Source organism: Anthonomus grandis, chromosome 10 (assembly GCF_022605725.1).
Source record: "Anthonomus grandis grandis chromosome 10, icAntGran1.3, whole genome shotgun sequence".
Lineage (NCBI taxonomy): Eukaryota > Metazoa > Arthropoda > Insecta > Coleoptera > Curculionidae > Anthonomus > Anthonomus grandis.
The window spans coordinates 21,712,952-21,730,668 of NC_065555.1; the positions used below are offsets into that span (position 1 = coordinate 21,712,952).

General features: G+C 33.2%; 1 protein-coding gene across 3 annotated transcripts in view; it reads left to right on the forward strand.

The window, feature by feature from the left end:
• LOC126741170 (piezo-type mechanosensitive ion channel component-like) overlaps window positions 1-17,717 on the forward strand; it is a 213,716-nt gene that overhangs the window by 179,848 nt on the left and 16,151 nt on the right. For all 3 annotated transcript variants that reach the window (XM_050447517.1, XM_050447518.1, XM_050447519.1), the window contains 2 exons: window positions 1,125-1,266; window positions 1,324-1,571. In XM_050447517.1, coding sequence (XP_050303474.1) covers window positions 1,125-1,266; window positions 1,324-1,571 — 390 coding nt within the window. The remainder of the gene's footprint in view (window positions 1-1,124; window positions 1,267-1,323; window positions 1,572-17,717) is intronic.

The following is a 17,717-nucleotide window of genomic DNA, read 5'->3' on the forward strand; positions in this document are numbered from 1 at the left end:
TTCAAACTCCTTACGAACATTGGCAATGGTCTGCCGCTAATTTCTTTGCATTCTTGAAATATTCTATTTTTAAATTCTCAATACTCTCAGGTGGGGTTTTATAAACTTTGCTTTTTAAGTGGCCCCAAGGAAAAAAGTCTAGTGGGGTTAGGTCCGGAGACCGCGCAGGCCATTCGATTGCACCACGTCTGCCAATCCACTTTTCTCGAAAATTAAAAAATGTTTGTGCCTATTAGGTAGGTTTCGCAAAAAATATAAGTGAAATAAATACACATACAAAGTTATAAGACTGCAAAGATTTTTGCAAAAAATTTAAAGACACTCCTTTTTCTAGCAAATAACGGTACACATTCTTTACTTAAAAAAATAAATAATTTGCTTGAACTAAATGTACTGTTTGTTACCACACATTTTAACTTCTAAATTGCTTGTATTTTTTTTTGATGATCTATTATAAAAAATGCAAGGATTTTAAAATGATGTAGGTACCACACTAAAAGTATTCATTTAAAATACCAAAGTTTGGCGTAAATAAAATATTCATTATTTCTAGACATTTTCGCTAACTATTTGCTTACACATTTACCGATTTCACTTTTTTTGGTACCGTTGAATAGAGAATTTTACGCTTATTACTATGATGTATCACATGATGGGGATTTCTATTTGACATATTAAAATGAGGTTAGCTGGAGGTGAGGAGGTGATTGACAGAACTTCAGTAAATGCATAATTAAACGTCCCCCTGTATATCTAATTTGACGTGTTTTTTTTTTTTAAGAAAGTTATTAAGGGTGGATCGTTTTGAAATGAAAGCACTGTATAATATATCATTAGCTGCACAAAGACTATTAAGACTAAAAAAAAATTATAAACACCTAATAAAATCTATTCTTTAAACTTTCTATTTTATATAATTAACATTTTACTGAAGAACATATGTTGTTTCTTAAAAACTTATTATAATATATTTTATATTGCCGTGATTGAATCAGAAAGGTGTTAAAGCCTTATCTGAACTTTTTTCAATTAATTATATCTTGGTATAGCTTTATGTATATTAGTTTTAAATAAATACATTCAATATCATTGTTAATATATTTATTACCGCTTACTTATTTTAGGTATGCTTATATTCTATACAGAACAACCCCATATTTTATTGAGGGTCGACTTTTGCTCGACTGGATAGCGGCAGAAAGTAGTTTAGGTATGCCGGCCTGGTTTAAAATGGAGAGTATAACGAGTCGCATGCATTCTAACAGAGTAATAGAAGCTAAAACACATCATAATTTAATGTCCATTATCTAATTTTTCTTTCAGTGTCGGCAATTAAGAGAAGAGGATTACTATAAACAGGCAGGAATTCCGGAAAATCGAAGGAAAAAAATTATAATGGGCACACTAATGTGTAGTTTCATATTGCTAGCATTGGTATTTCCCTTGATGCTCTTTTCGGTGCGAGGACAAGTTGGAAAGACTACTAGCCCAAGAAATGTAAAACTAAGCTTGTATTTTAACATGCCGGACCCGATTTTTGAATCACTTGCGGATCCCAGTGAGCAGAAAAGGTGAGATATTTTAATGAAACATCGTCATAGCACCAACAAGCAATTTTCAAAAAAATTGTGTGTGATGTTGTGTCCTCCTCATCGATGACATACGTGCGTGAAATGGTGGTAATTCTTCGCCGTCTGGCATTTGTTTATTTCAAGTAAGCTAGAGATAAGGAGACTGGTCTTTGCGCTTTCTAAATGAGGTGACGCATACTCAAAATTGAACGCTAGTTCGCGAAGTAGCCACTTCGGCGCTGTTGGACAAAATTGTACCTTACCCTGATTTTTGCAGCCAAAATTACTTTTAGCGTCTAGAAAAGTAATAAGTCAAACATTTTGCTGGACCATTTAGATTTCTAGCAAAAAATAAATATCTTATTTTAAAGGTAATCATTAACGATCTTTAACACTTATCAATTATAGAAAATAAGGATTTTAGACAATCAAATCAATTTAGAACCCTCCTATATCATGCCTAATATAGTAGTAGATTTACTTAATATTAACAAAAAAGAGAAAAACTAAGTGGCCTAATTTCTAAATCGCATTCAGTTGATTCAACTACGAACGCTTGGACTTCTTAGTATGGACATTGGACAACGTTATAGCTAGGTTTTGTAATATAGCACATTCCATAACAGAAATTATATAGATTTTAGATTCCGGATTTTACTAGAATGACCAAAGTCACACGGTTCAACATTTAAAAGAAGAATTATTTATAGAGTGGCCATTGACAGAAAAAGTTTGTATTGTTACTATAGATAATGTAGCAAATGTGTAGCAAAAATACAAAGCTGTACGATTGATAGAATGGGGACAAATTGAGTGTTATGCTTATACTATAAATTAAACTGAGAAGATGTTGGCCATATATTCATGAACATCTAAATATCTGAACCTTTAAATATCTGTGAGTAAAGAGTAAAAGCGATCGTTGTTCAAATGTTCCCGCAGAAGCGTTAAAGGCAATAAAAAATTAATTAAAGTTCAAAAACAAATGAATTAGGCGTCTACCACTATTAATGTGTATTTGATTTTTATTTTTGTTAAAAAAGTACTGTATCAAAAGCTCACTGTTGAGAAAAGTGGACTGTATTTATTATTTTTTTGACAATTAAGACAATTGAGACCTTACCTGGTTTTCTCTCGATTACAGTTTTTCTCTTGCGTTAGCTGGCCAGCTTTTTCTCAGTACGAAATGCGGTTTATCCCATAAACACGGGATTGTATCGGGTGGTATTAGATGCGGTTTAGCGAATTTACTTCTTCTGATAATGGGTTTAAACGAACTGGTTCAGTATGTTGGACGCGTACCTTTTTATAAGGCCTCAAAACATTCTTTAGGATGCATTTGAATAGAAATACTTTAACTAACTGTTTCTACACAGTGAGCCAAGCGAAATTGAGTTAAAGTTTAAAGTTTAATGAAAATTTGAAATAGAATGAAGAATGAACTACTTGATTCAAACTGTTGTAAAATTTAAGAAAACTGAACAGTTAAATTTAAAATGGATATTGTTAACCGTTGGAATTTAGAATTTTATGTGTTATAGAAAATGGCAGTAATTTAAGAAAATTTGTACTGTCCTTAAACGTTTTAAACAAATCACAGTAGAAATAAACGTGGAACAAAATGTAACTTTGCATAAAGGTATTAAAGTCCAGTGCAACAATATGTTAGAATGGTCATCCGTCAAAACATCAGCATTTTACTTCTCAAACAATGTAAATAGAAGTATATTTACATTGTTTGAGATAAATAGAGATAATATATCGTTGCACTGGACTTTATAATAGTTGAGTTAAAGGTTTAACAATAACTTTAAATAGACTTAAACCTATAGTTACAACTCCCGAAGCAAAAATGCTTACAAACCATTATGTAAAGGAAACTTTAACCAGATTTACTGGCGCGATCTGTCGGCGTTTCATTCCTACTACGATGAAAAAATGTGCTTTGATGCTATATCCACGTTTTAAAATAAAAGTTCTTTCATTCGTTATTTCTTCTTCCATCAAAAGTTTCTTCTTTCGTTCGTTTTTATGGCCAAGGAACGTTTGGAATTAGAAGTAGTTCGGATGATAAAATCAGATCGCCGGAACGTATTTATAACTTAAAACTTACTAAACACATCATATACCTAAATCCGAGAGATTGCCCATATTTTCCGGGACACCCTGTATACTTTTTATGTATACATATACAGGTAATGTTTGCAATAAATTAAATTATTAAAGTACAAGAAAAACTGGCTTAATTTTATAAGGCTTAGACTTAATTTTTTTACCATGATACTCTTTTAAACATCACATTTCATTTTAACATTCTATCTCTTAAGTACTTCACATAGTGTAAATATGCGGTAGCACAGGTTTTTATTGTTTAAATTTTCTTTTAACAAGTTTCAAATGTTTAAAAGGAAAAACACTTAACTATCTAGTAAATTCAGACTTCTTCTTACAAATAACATAAACAATACGGATATATTAGAAGTAAAAAAATCAAAAATTTGTAGACAGCATTAAGATACTGCAAGAACCTTGTTTCTATTTCAGAAAAATTCAAGTTACAACTTTCAAATCCAATAATTCCAAAATTTTATTGTTTACTAAAAATCCATAAACCTGGCAATAAAATGAGACTAATTGTCTCCACTATGGGATCTCCAACTTACAACATTTCAAAGTTTTCAGTAAAGCAGTTTGAGACATTAAAATTATCTTATGAATGTTTTTTAGTCAAAAACAGCCAACAGTTTATGGGCTGATTTAACTTCAATAACACAGAAGACTATATTTTTTGTGGTTATAAATTTATTGACACCGTAACAAATAAGATAAATACAAAATGTGTCAACAACAAAACATCTTCTAATAAAGCCAAAATCAAACACACACACCGCCTGTCGGTCGGCGGCGTCCTCGTCCACTCTTACGACAAGAAAAGCGACGTTGCCGATGTGAATGTTATAATAAACTCAACCATACCGCCCGCCTTGGAAAACCATAGTTTTTCAACACATATATACAAAATTCAAAGTTAGTCAATATGTAGGTAAACAACATATGTTTTTAAGCGATCTACGAATAACACCATTGATCGTTTTAATGTCCACCACACGCACTATTTGGTCACGACCAGGGTACAGCTTCAGAATTCTTCCGAGCTTCCAGTTCAGCGTAGCCAGATTTTCTGACTTCACCAGGACCAACGCCAATTTTGATTTGATTTTTTAAATTTTCCTTCCATTTGGTCCGTCTTTGAAGCTCGCAAACATATTCCTGCTGCCATCTCTGCCAAAAGTGTTGGATAACAGCTTGAATCTTCTGGTAGACATCCAATCGATTGTGCGGAACATCTGTCACATCATAGTCTGGTAAGGCCACAAGACTTCTTCCAATCAAGAAGTGCGCTGGGGTAAGTGCCGTTAAATTCTCAGGAACAGGGGATAAAGGAGCGAGAGGACGGCTGTTTAATATAGCCTCTATTTGGCACAATACGGTTAAAAATTTCTCATACGTATAAGAGGAGTCAGACATAACCCTTTTTAAATAATATTTTACGCTTTTTATACCCGTTTTCCAAATACCCCCAAAACTAGGAGACCCGGCTGGAATAAATTTCCAGGAAATGCGATCAATTGCCAAATTTTGAGCAATGTATTGAGCGTTATTATGTAAAAAATCATAAATTTTTAACAGCTCGTTGTCTGCCCCTATAAAATTAGTTCCATTATCGCTAAACACATTGGCCGGTTTGCCGCGTCTACTTGCAAATCTTCGAAAGGTAGTTAAAAATGCATCCGTAGTAAGAGATGTAACTACCTCTAGATGAACACATTTAGTGTTTAAACATACAAATAAGCCTATATAACCTTTAATAATTCTAACACCTCTCGTCTTTTTATCCCTTAGATTAAAAGGCCCCCCGTAATCTATACCCACGTTTAAAAAAGGAAAATAGTTTTCTATTCTATAATTAAGAAGATCTCCCATTAAATACGACATATTACTGGGGTTGGCTTTGAAACATATGACACAAGCTTTACAAATCTTTTTACACACATTACGTCTAGCTATGGGCTAATATATATTTCTTACAGAACTTAGCAACATATGGCTACCACAATGTAGTAATCTAATATGTTCCTGTCTTACAATCAAATCAGTTAATAAATGAGACTTCGGTAATAAGATCGGGTGTTTTTTTGTCAAAATTGTACGACGATTGTCGTAATCTACCCCCTACCCTTATAAGATTGTTTTCATGAAACGAATTTAGATCTAATACCTTACTCTTTTTCGGTAAAACTAATTTATTTTTTAAGCAATGAAATTCTTCTGGGAAACACTCTATTTGAACTTCTGATATTATAACTTTAATGCTTGATCTAACTCTAGAGGATCCAAAATGTCTCTTTGTTTTGTAAAATAAACTAAAGGTAAGTTTTCAAATCTTTTAATATTTCTAACAAATCTTAATACATAGGCCACAATCTTTTGGATCTTCTGGATGCTAGAATACTTCTGTAAAACGTAAGTAAATATTGACACCTGATTTACAGACACATTTACAATAATCCTTTGATCTGGAATTTCTAGATTCTCTGTAATGACATTTTGAATATTAAAAGAATAGTCTGGCAATAAAAGAAAGCCTGGCCCGTGCCACCATAAGTTAGACCATTTTAAAATTTCAGGTGTAGTACCTCTAGAAATCAAATCCGCTGGATTTTGCCCTGATTCTATATGATACCACTAATTTACATTACTCAATGAGTGTGTGTATCTCGCTAACTCTATTCGCAATAAATGTCCTCCACCTGGAGATGTCTCCCTGTATCCACTCAAGGACAATCATAGAATCAGTATAAAAATATTTTTTATTAAAATTAATATTCAAGGAGTGACAAGATTTTGAGTACTGGCACACAATTCTAGACGAGGTAACGTCTGTCTATGCTTGTCAGGTGCCACTCGAGACTTAGCACATAATAATTTATTCGAAACGGCTCCAGAGGAAAGCAAACATCGTATATACAAACAGGCTCCATACGCTTTTTCACTGCTATCTCCAAACACATGGAGTTCGATAGTAACATACTCACTTAAACCTACATATCGAGGAATACACAATTTGGTTATAGTGGACAATTGTGTTATAAAACTATACCACCGTTGATAAAACTCAGTAGGAACTTCATAGTCCCAATCAGATTGTAGTTTCCAAAGGTATTGAATTATAAGCTTAGCATTAATTATTACAGGTCCAAGCAAGCCTAAAGGGTCAAAAAGTTGACAAATACTGGACAATATAATCCTCTTGGTTGTTTTTTCCATTCCTGGAATATTTTTAATAACATATTGAATAGTGTCTGCTTGTGAATTCCAATAAACACCAAGAGTTTTATTTTATTCCCCCTCTCCAATTTGTAAATACTATATTCTTGACCTTTGCAAATATCAAAATATTCCACAAGTTTGGTACTATTACATAACCATTTTCTTAACTGAAAGCCTGCCGTTTTCAAAATTCTAGACACGTCCCTTTGGATTTTAATAAGTTCATCCTCGCTATCCGCTCCCGATAACAGATCATCCATAAAAAAATCGTTGGAAATAACCTTACTAGCAACGGGATAATTGATTTGATTTTGACTAGCAAGTTCCATTAAACATCTGACAGCTAAATACGGTGCAGAGGCGGTTCCAAAGGTAACAGTCTGTAATTCAAAACATTTAATGTCTTCTGTGGAGTTAGGCCGCCAGAATATTCGGAGAAATTTTGTGTGATCTTCATGCATTTTTATTTGTCGGTACATCTTTGATACATCTGCCGTCATAACGTATCGATATTGACGAAACCTAAAATAGAAAAAACATCTTGTTGTAGTGTAGGCCCGCTATACTGAACATCGTTCAAAGATAAACCTGTTGGAGGCTTAGCTGATGCATCAAAGACGACACGACACCTGGTTGTCACTGAAGTATTTTTAATTACCGCATGATGCGGAAGAAAATATCCCCTATCTAAGGAATTTTCTAATTTCACTTCCCTCATGTGACCCAAAATCTAGGAATATGAGATTTTGGGTCACATGAGGGAAGTGAAATTAGAAAATTCCGAATCATTATAATCTCCGAATATTCCAGTTTGAGTTTTTTATCTTTATTTAGTTTATTTTCCAAGGATCTAAACCTTTTTAATGCCATATCTCTTGTATCACCCAGTAACCCAAAATTCTCTCTAAAAGGCATCTTAACTACAAATCTACCTGTTACACTATCTCTACTAGTAGTCTGGACAAAATGTTCTTCACAAATTCTTTCTTTCTCAGATAACAATTTCTTAGGCTCTATTTCCTCTATCTCCCAAACTTAATTTGTTTTTCTAAACTGGTTTTCTGATAAATGCATAAATTTGAAAGAGAGAAAGAATTGCCCTTATGAGAATTCGAAAAAACTTGTTTGAGAACAAATTGCCCGCGACAATCCACCCCAATTTACTACTTTGCATAACAGGTAAATTCTTGCCCAATAACCTTTGTTCCGTACCAATAATATTCCAAAAAACGCTTAACATGTCTATGTCACCCTGTATAAAATGATTTGGATCAGCCAATTCAAAATTTGAAATATTTAATAAACATTTTTCAAAAGAAACTAAAGGCAACCTATCAGTAATTTGCGGCAATATAAGACAGTTTATATTCATTTTAAAATCATTATAACATGATCCAATACAAATATTTACTTGATCGCTTATATTAGATAGCGCTAAACCTACTCCTTTTACAACATGGTTAACCTTTTTAGGAGTTAAATTTAATTTAGTGCATATTTTTTGCGATAAAAATCAAGTCTGGCTTCCGCTATCTAATAAAGCTCTACATTTAATAAAATCAATACCATTCGGTAAATAAATCTTTATTAAACAAGTTGACAATAAAATCTGGGAGTTATTCCTAACGCTGGCAACAGCGTCCGTCGAGCAGCTCAAACCGTTCACGCTCTCTTCTCCGCCGGCTTCGCCCGCGAAAATCCTGGATTCTGATTCGTCGTTTGAAGTCAAATGGTCTTCCTTGACGTTTGTAGCTATCAATCGCCTCGGAAGCGGCCTGTGCGCGTAGTTCTCGTCTTCTAGCTGACCATAAACGCTCTCGATTTGCTGCAATATCTTGACTGGACTTGATCCGCTGCTATTATTTCTTGGTTGTTCGATACTTACCGCGCTTGTAGAGGAATTATTTATATTTTCAAGATGTAAAATTGTATTATGAGGGCGCTTACATTTTTTACATTTTCTAGCGCGACAGTGCCAAAAACCATGATATCGTTTAAACCGTTTAAACAGTTTAAACATAATTTTAAAGATTTTATTAAAGAAATTCGGCTACCGATAAAGATAAAATTTTAGGACTCTCAAAAATAAGGTGATTATATTTCAGCGTCCATTCCTCTATATCACTTATTTACCACGTAGTACGCCTCTGTCGTGCCCACGTCACTAAATTGAAAGTTCTTATGTCGTTCCCCGACTCCCCGGCCCACTTGCTGTAACTATTTCTCATTCGCCTTTTAGTGCTTCCGCTTATAATACCGGATTAAATTTCATCGATATTAAACCGCTGAATTAAACCGCTGATTCAAGACTTTTACCCTGTGGCGTGTGTGTACATGTGAACAAGGTGTGTATTTTTTATTTGGATAAATATTTCAAAATCAAAAAATGTAAGTACAAATTCTACAATTATTGTTTCTTGGTTTTTAGCCTTTTTTTAGTAAAAATGGTTTCCGAGTCTAGCGATTCCGAAAATGAAATTTCGAACAAGGAGTTACTCAAAAAAATTAAAAAACTAGAACGGAAAATTCATAAAAAGAAACGTAGACACAGACAGCGTTCAGGATCAAATGATCGCAGATCATTTGACCGTAGATCCGTATTTGAACGTAGATCAAGAACCAGATCAAGGTCTAGATCGAACAGCCTAAGGCGACAAAGAGATAATCGTAGCCGGAGAGGCTCGATGTCTCGACAAAATAGTGAAGATCGAATCTCTCAAGGTTCGGCGAATCACATTCTTGAATTGGATGATCACAGTCTGCGAGATGTGACTTCCATTGAACCCCCTAACCTTACTGAACCTAGACCTGCGTCGCCAGAATTAGAAATTCATAACGATGTGGATATATCAGATGACCTTATAAAGATCTTAGGAAAGGATCCAGAGCAAAATCCTGAGGCAAATGCTGTACTTCATCCAGCCTTAACTTCTAGATGGAGCCATCTCTTAATAAATGGTTTAGAGAAGGAAGAAAAGCTTACGTTGCTAAACAAATATGTGCTTCCTTCTAATTGTGAAGCGATGGCTCCACCGGAAGTTAACCCAGAAATATTAAGTATTCTGTCTAATTCTAATTCTAATAGGGATAAAAATTTACAAGGTCAACAAACCCAGCTATCCAAAGGTCTAGTTGCCCTTTCAAAGGGAATGGAGGTTATATTGGCAGATAAAGAGATTCCAAAGGGAATAAAAGAAACTCTTCTAGAGTACTTAAGCGATTCTGGGCGCATATTGACGGACTTACAATACAATATAACAATGGTTAGACGCAATCTAATAACCCCTAGCTTAAGTAAATCTGTCAAGGAGGCTGTGGAAAAAACCAAACCATTAAATTTTCTGTTTGGCTCAGACCTGACAGAAAAGGTTAAAGAGGCAAAATCATTGGAAAGGACAAGTAAAGACCTAAGATTGATACCCACAACATCCCAAAGTAAAGTACAATATACACCCACAGCCTATAATAATAAATACCCCAAGAAAAGGGGGGGGGGGTCAACATCACTAGCCGCAATACTAACACCGGTCCTTTAAACAGGGCTCGCCCATCCTATCGACGACGAGAGCCGATGGGATCACAAAAGGGCCACTTCTCGAACCCAGATTTTCCGAACCGACAATACAGAAAGAGAAAATAAACGTAAGTACTACTGTTTTGGCAGGCCGTTTAAAATTTTTCAGACAACAGTGGCAAAATATTACGTCAAGTAAATTATTATTATCTTGGCTAAATGGTTATACCATCCCTTTTACAAAAATGCCTTATCAAGGGAAAATCCCTATGCAAAAATTTGGTCAGCAAGACCAGCATTTTATAAATCTAGCAATAGAAAAATTACTTAACATGGGGGCTATTAAAAAATGTATTACAACAAGAAATCAATTTATTTCTCCAATTTTTCTCAGGGACAAGCCAAATGGAGAAAAAAGGTTTATTTTAAATCTCCGTGAATTCAATTCATTCGTAAAGGCATCGCATTTTAAAATGGAGGATTTTAGAACAGCCATGAAATTACTACAAAATGGCTGCTTTATGACAACTATAGATTTAAAAGATGCCTATTTTTTGCTTCCCGTCAACAAAAAACACAGGAAATATTTGAGATTTTCATATAAAAATCAACTGTATGAATTTTCTTGTCTACCATTTTGCCTGTCTTCTGCACCTTATTGTTTTACAAAATTAATTAAACCTGTTGTTAAAACTATTAGAAAACGGCGTATATGTTGTGTAAATTATTTAGATGATTTTTTAATTTTTGGAAATACCTATGAGGAGTGCCAAAGTAATACCATTTACACAATAAAGCTTTTAGGAAAATTAGGTTTTCTTATAAATTACAAGAAAAGTAGTATAACGCCAAAAACTAAACAAACCTTTCTTGGATTTATTTATAATAGTGAAAAAATGTTGCTTGAATTACCAGAAGAAAAGCGTTTTAAAATTAAAAATTACATCAAACGATTTCAAATAATTAATAAGGTTCATAAAATTCGAGATGTCGCTCGACTTTGTGGTATATTAATATCTGTTTGTCCAGCCATAAAATATGGTTGGTTATATACCAAGGCACTTGAAAGGGACAAATACATCGCTCTCGAGGCAAATAACAAAAATTATAATGCCACTATGAAATTGGGTGCAGAGGCACTTAAAGATCTTCTTTGGTGGTTTAATAATATTTTAGGCGCCAATAATAAGATAAAATTTGATTTCTTCGATATGGTAATTTTTACAGACTCGTCTTTAACAGGCTGGGGCGCATATTCAAATAATGTAACAGCCAACGGCTGGTGGGATGTAATGCATAGAAATAAACACATAAATGAATTAGAGTTATCAGCAATTTTTTGTGGCATAAAATGTTTTGCCAAAAATATGGAAAATATATCAGTTTTAATACGGACAGACAATACAACGGCTTTATCGTATATAAACAAAATGGGCGGCATTAAATATAAAAACCTTGCGAATCTTGCAAAAGAAATCTGGCAATGGTGTGAAAAACGCAATATCTGGTTGTTCGCATCATACATTGCATCATCAGAAAACTATGAGGCTGACAAAGCATCTAGAAAACTGATGTCATCAGACACCGAATGGTCCTTATCTCAATCATTTTTTAACCAAATTACATCGCAATTCGGACACCCAGACATTGACCTTTTTGCATCATGTTTTAACCACAAATGTAAAAAATATGTGTCTTGGAAACAAGACCCTGATTCTTTAGCAGTAGATGCATTTACACTACAATGGGATAAGTTTACATGTTTTTATGCATTTCCACCCTTTTCTTTAATTCTTAGAACACTCAATAAAATTATAGCAGATAGAGCCGAAGGAATAATAGTAGTGCCATGGTGGCCTAGCCAACCGTGGTATCCTCTTTTTGAAAAACTAAAACAAAAAGAAATGTATTTGGGACCAAATAATAATCTTCTGGTTTCTCCTTCCAGAGATCAACATCCCCTTGCAAAAAGCCTTATCCTGGTGGCTGCGAAATTATCACCGAGGGTTTTAAGCAAAAGCAAATACCTGAATGTGCAATAAATACAATGTTAAAATCAATAACTCCATCGACAATAAAACAATACGAGTCGACGTATAAACTTTGGTGGGAATTCTGTCCAGTAAACGGGATATCACTCTATAATCCTACAATTCCACACGTCATACAATTTTTCCAAAACATTTTTGAAACAAAAAACTACAGATACGGCACAATGAATTCACATAAATCGGCTTTAAGCCTAATTTTGCAAAATCATATTGAAACCGACTCAAGGGTATCGTTTTATGAAGGCAATTTCAAAAATAAACCCGTCGGCGCCTAAATACAATAACACTTGGGACCCGGCACAAGTCATAAATTATTTTAAAGATTTGGGCCCAAACGAAAAACTAACAATCAAACAGTTAACGTGTAAATTAGTCATACTTTTATCACTTGTAACAGGCCACAGAGTGCAAACGATATCTTTAATCAGAATATCAAATATTTTAGAGAATTCAATAGGTTTACAAATTTTTATAACTGACGCAATTAAAACTTCCGGCATCAATAAAATTCAACCAAGTTTAAAAATACCGTTTTTTCCGGATAATCCTGTTCTTTGTGTGGCATCAACATTAATAACCTATCAGGATAAAACTATGAGCTACCGAAAACCACATCAAGATTTTTTGTTTTTAACGTACAAAAGTCCATATAGAGTCGCCACAAAACAATCCATTAGCCGCTGGATTAAAAATTCATTGGAAGAAGCGGGAATCGATATTAATAAATTCAAACCTCACTCAGTTAGACACGCTTCAACATCAAGTGCGTATAGACAGGGACTCTCTGTTCAGTGCATCATGCAAACAGCGGGGTGGACTGAACAAACGACGTTTACCAAATTCTATAACAAACCTGTATGCGATAACACCCAATTTGCAAAAATAATCTTAGCATCGTCCCAGGGACAGAATTAGTGTTTTCATTTATTATTTTATTTTTGTTAAAATAAAAAATAGGTTTAGATTATCTAAGTTTGTTATAACCAATGTTACTATTAATTATAAATTAAACCCTTAATAAATAGATTAATAAAAAATAATGCTTATATTATATACTTTATAAAAAATACTTACTTAAAAAAAAAAAAAAAATCTTACACGCCCTAAGCCACAAAATATTGATAATCGCAACCAATACTCTAAACAACTACGTGGTGAATAAGTGATATAGAGGAATGGACGCTGAAATATAATTAATATTCAAACGAACTTACCTGGAAGTGAAGTTCGATGTTAATTATATGAAGCGTCCATTCCAAATGTATCACTTCCCGCCCCCCCCCTTTTTCACTTTCCCCTTTTGGTTTTTGCGATTATCATTAAAAATCTAAATAAATGAGAAATAGTTACAGCAAGTGGGCCGGGGAGTCGGGGAACGACATAAAAACTTTCAATTTAGTGACGTGGGCACGACAGAGGCGTACTACGTGGTGAATAAGTGATACATTTGGAATGGACGCTTCATATAATTAACATCGAACTTCACTTCCAGGTAAGTTCGTTTGATTATTAATTTTGTTTACAATATATACATTTTTTGTCTACATTTTCTAAGCCGCTGGAGTTATTTAAAGCCGGGCAGTTATTTGATAAAATATTTTTTTTGTTCTGCAAAATTTTTGGTTTTAATTCAGTTTTTGTGTATTCTAATTTTTCAAGAACTTCACAGCGATGCCTTAGAAAAATAGACATATCCTCCCAAGTAGGAAGATCACCCTTAAATGAGTAGGACTCCCAGTCCCTCTTTGTTGTATTGTCAAACTTATTGGAAATTAAATAAATTAATAAACAGTCCCACTCTTCAGTTTTTTGTCCCATAGATTTTGGCATGTAAATGTTTGTTCACATTATCTAATAATTTTCTTAAACCTATATGCGATTCGGTGTAAAGTGACGGATATTCAAATATATGTAGCTCTTACATGACTATGCACTATAATTTTTTTGTTTTCATATCTTTCGACGATTAAGTCCCATGCCTTTTTGTAATTAACTGGGGATAATTCCAAAGCACTTATTAAATCTTTTGGATCAGGGCCTAAGCAATCTTTTAAGTGCATTAATTTTTGAACATCATTCACTGTGGGATTTTTATCCACCAAAGAAATCAACGCTTCTTTAAAATCTAACCATTCTGCATAATTACCTGAAAAAGTGGGTATATTTACGGGGCGCAACTGAATATTTGAATATTGTGGGATTTGCAAGTGACTCATCGGCTGTGTTATAGGGCCAGCAGCTTGCGCATTATTTATAAAAAATTGGGGGTTATTATTCTGAGAGGATGTCTAATAAATATTAAGAACTGAACGAAATTCTGCTACAATACGAAAATATAAAACTTCAAATTCATTTCGCTCTTGGACATCCTCTTCAACCTCCTCTAAAATTTCGATCTCCCTTGTATCTCAATAAATTGCTCAAATAATGGCTCGACCTTATCTAATCTACATTGAACTGCATAATATCAGTAATATTTAAATTCGACCGGTCAATCGAGTTCAAAAAATTATCCGCGCGTGTAAGTCATCCTTTAACAGACCCCCTTTTATAACGTAAATCCTTTAATTCAGTCATAATGTACCAAATAAACTATATAGGACAAGGGAAATCGTAAGGAAATATAGGAAATATAACAATTGGACTAAATATACAAAAGGAACAGACTTACAGAGCACTCCTGAGTGTTTCGTTCAATAAACGACACTACCAATGCACAATGGCGTCGTAAACGTAGAAGCCCGTATAACCTGCAGTCAGTCTAGCTGGTTGCTCGTCCAATTTGCTGCGAAGGACCAAATTTATGGGCTGATTTAACTTCAATAACACAGAAGACTATATTTTTTGTGGTTATTAATCTATTGACACTGTAACAAATAAGATAAATACAAAATGTGTCAACAACAAAACATCTTCTAATAAAGCCAAAATCAAACACGCACACCGCCCGTCGGTCGGCGGCGTCCTCGTCCACTCTTACGACAAGAAAAGCGACGTTGCCGATGTGAATGTTATAATAAACTCAACCAATTTATTTCAAAAGTCAATAATTTAATTCTGTGAAAATGAAATTCTTATTTCTTTCGATGAATCCTCTTTGTTGCCAAACATTCCTATACCAGAAACTTTGGGATATCTGATTAAACTTCTAGAAAGCAATGGTTTCGATAATATCCAAAAAATAATTAAATTAACAAAACTTTGTATTTCAATATAACAACTCATTAGGGTTGCCAGATTTTAAAAATTGAAAAGCGGGAGGTGGGTAGGTCATTTTAGGCGAAAATAAATTGAGGCGCAGGAATTTTTTTTTTGAGGTGCCGTGCCTCAATTATGCCACATTTTGACATAAAGAGCATGAGAATGTTGTTATAAAACATAATTGAAATTTAACAAACTTGAAATAAAGGTAATTTATTTGGAAACTATTTAACAAATTCTTGACCAATTTTTCGAGGACAAAACGAATAAGTAGAAACAAATCAAAACGTGAAAGAATATTTTTAAAATGTTAAACTAAACAAAAAAATATATTACATACAAAAAAAAACTAGTAAAATAAAATCTTTCTAAAAAGTGGATACACTAAATATGTTTATGTATGTAATGTAATAGCAAAAATAAAATATCAGTAAACAATGCTAATATTTTTGGCTAGATTTAACCTTTTTTATAATATTTCTACAATACTATACTTTCCTAAAAATTTAGCAAATTATTAGCAAGATTGGGTAAAACTATGTTTGACCATTAACTCGGCTTCTAATGTTTTTATATCCAGTCTGTTTCTCCCTTTTCTCCATGCCAAACCCATTAAATTATAAATTCTTTCACCTATAGCATTTGCATGCGGAAGGGAGAAAGCTAACCAGCAAATTTTAAAAAAATTGGGAGTATAATTTTTTTTAAATAGGCCACCCATTGCTGATCTCTAGTTAGCACATCAAAAGTTCTTGAAAAGGGAATAAATGAGGTAGCGATATATTCTTCAAAAAGTAAATATTCGTTAACTTCGATATGGAAATCTTTATAATTTTTTTTTTTTAAATATTCATATTTGGCTAGTTTTGCAAAGCCATTGCAGTAAGTGATTAAAAACTTATTATCATGATTTCATTTAAATATATTTTTAACATATATCTACTATAGTATATAAAAAATATCATTGCACTTTATTAATAGAGAAAGTGCTATGGATCCACAAAATTGTTGTTCTTTTTTTAGTTTTAATGAGCCTCTTAATGATTGTATAATATTAAATAATTCTGTTGATATTGTTTTTTTCAGATTCTAAGTTAGTTATTGTATTGTGCATCGAATCTCCGATATTAAGTAATAAACCTATAAAAAAAGCATGTAGTCTACAAAAACAAAACTAATTTTATAAAGATCTTTATCACAGCAAAATTTTCACTGGAAAAAAAATAATCCCTTGAGATAGAACTGGAAAAAATCTTTAACTAACAAATTTTAAGACGTTGAAATAATTAATACGTGCCTAATTACCTAAATAGGTTTCAGCAATCTCATCTTCAAAAAATATTTCCAGTAGTGGGGGGAGGGTCGTTTTTGTGATTGAAAATAAGATTTAACGTAAGTAAAATATTTCAGTGGCATTCTAAAGTTAGCAGTTCTTAATAAATTTGGCCTTTTTTCTTTACAAAAAATGAAAAATCGTTCACTTTTGTGCTACTATTAAATTCATTGTAACACCTAATAACTAAATTCAACATCATACTTAAGTGCTACTTGTCCGTGCTTCCCGGCATTGTACATAATATGACAAACACATCCAACAGGAACAATATTTTGATTTAATTTTTTGAATTCAGTAATAACACTTTGTTTTTTGCTGAAGTTTAAGAAAGCGTTATCTGCGCAATAGGCTGTAATGTTTAAAATATTTAAGTCCGATTCTGTCGAAATATTTATAAACAATAACTTCCGAATAAAATTTCAAGAATTTGTACATACACCCACGTCCTTTTTAAGATATCTTATAACAAGGGGAAATATTTTATTTAACATTACCTTTATTTGACACATCAGTTCGTATGCAGAATAGCTGAGTCAAATCTAAATTGCCTAAGTCATTTTATATAACATGTTCGGATTCTGAGCCAAGAACGTTTGTAACAAGTTTTGTTGCTTTGGTGCTACCGCAGGAATAACGTTCGGTAATTTTTGAATCTTGAAAAATCCTTTATACTTATCTTATTTTATTCGTTTATATTTTTCCCACACAGTCAA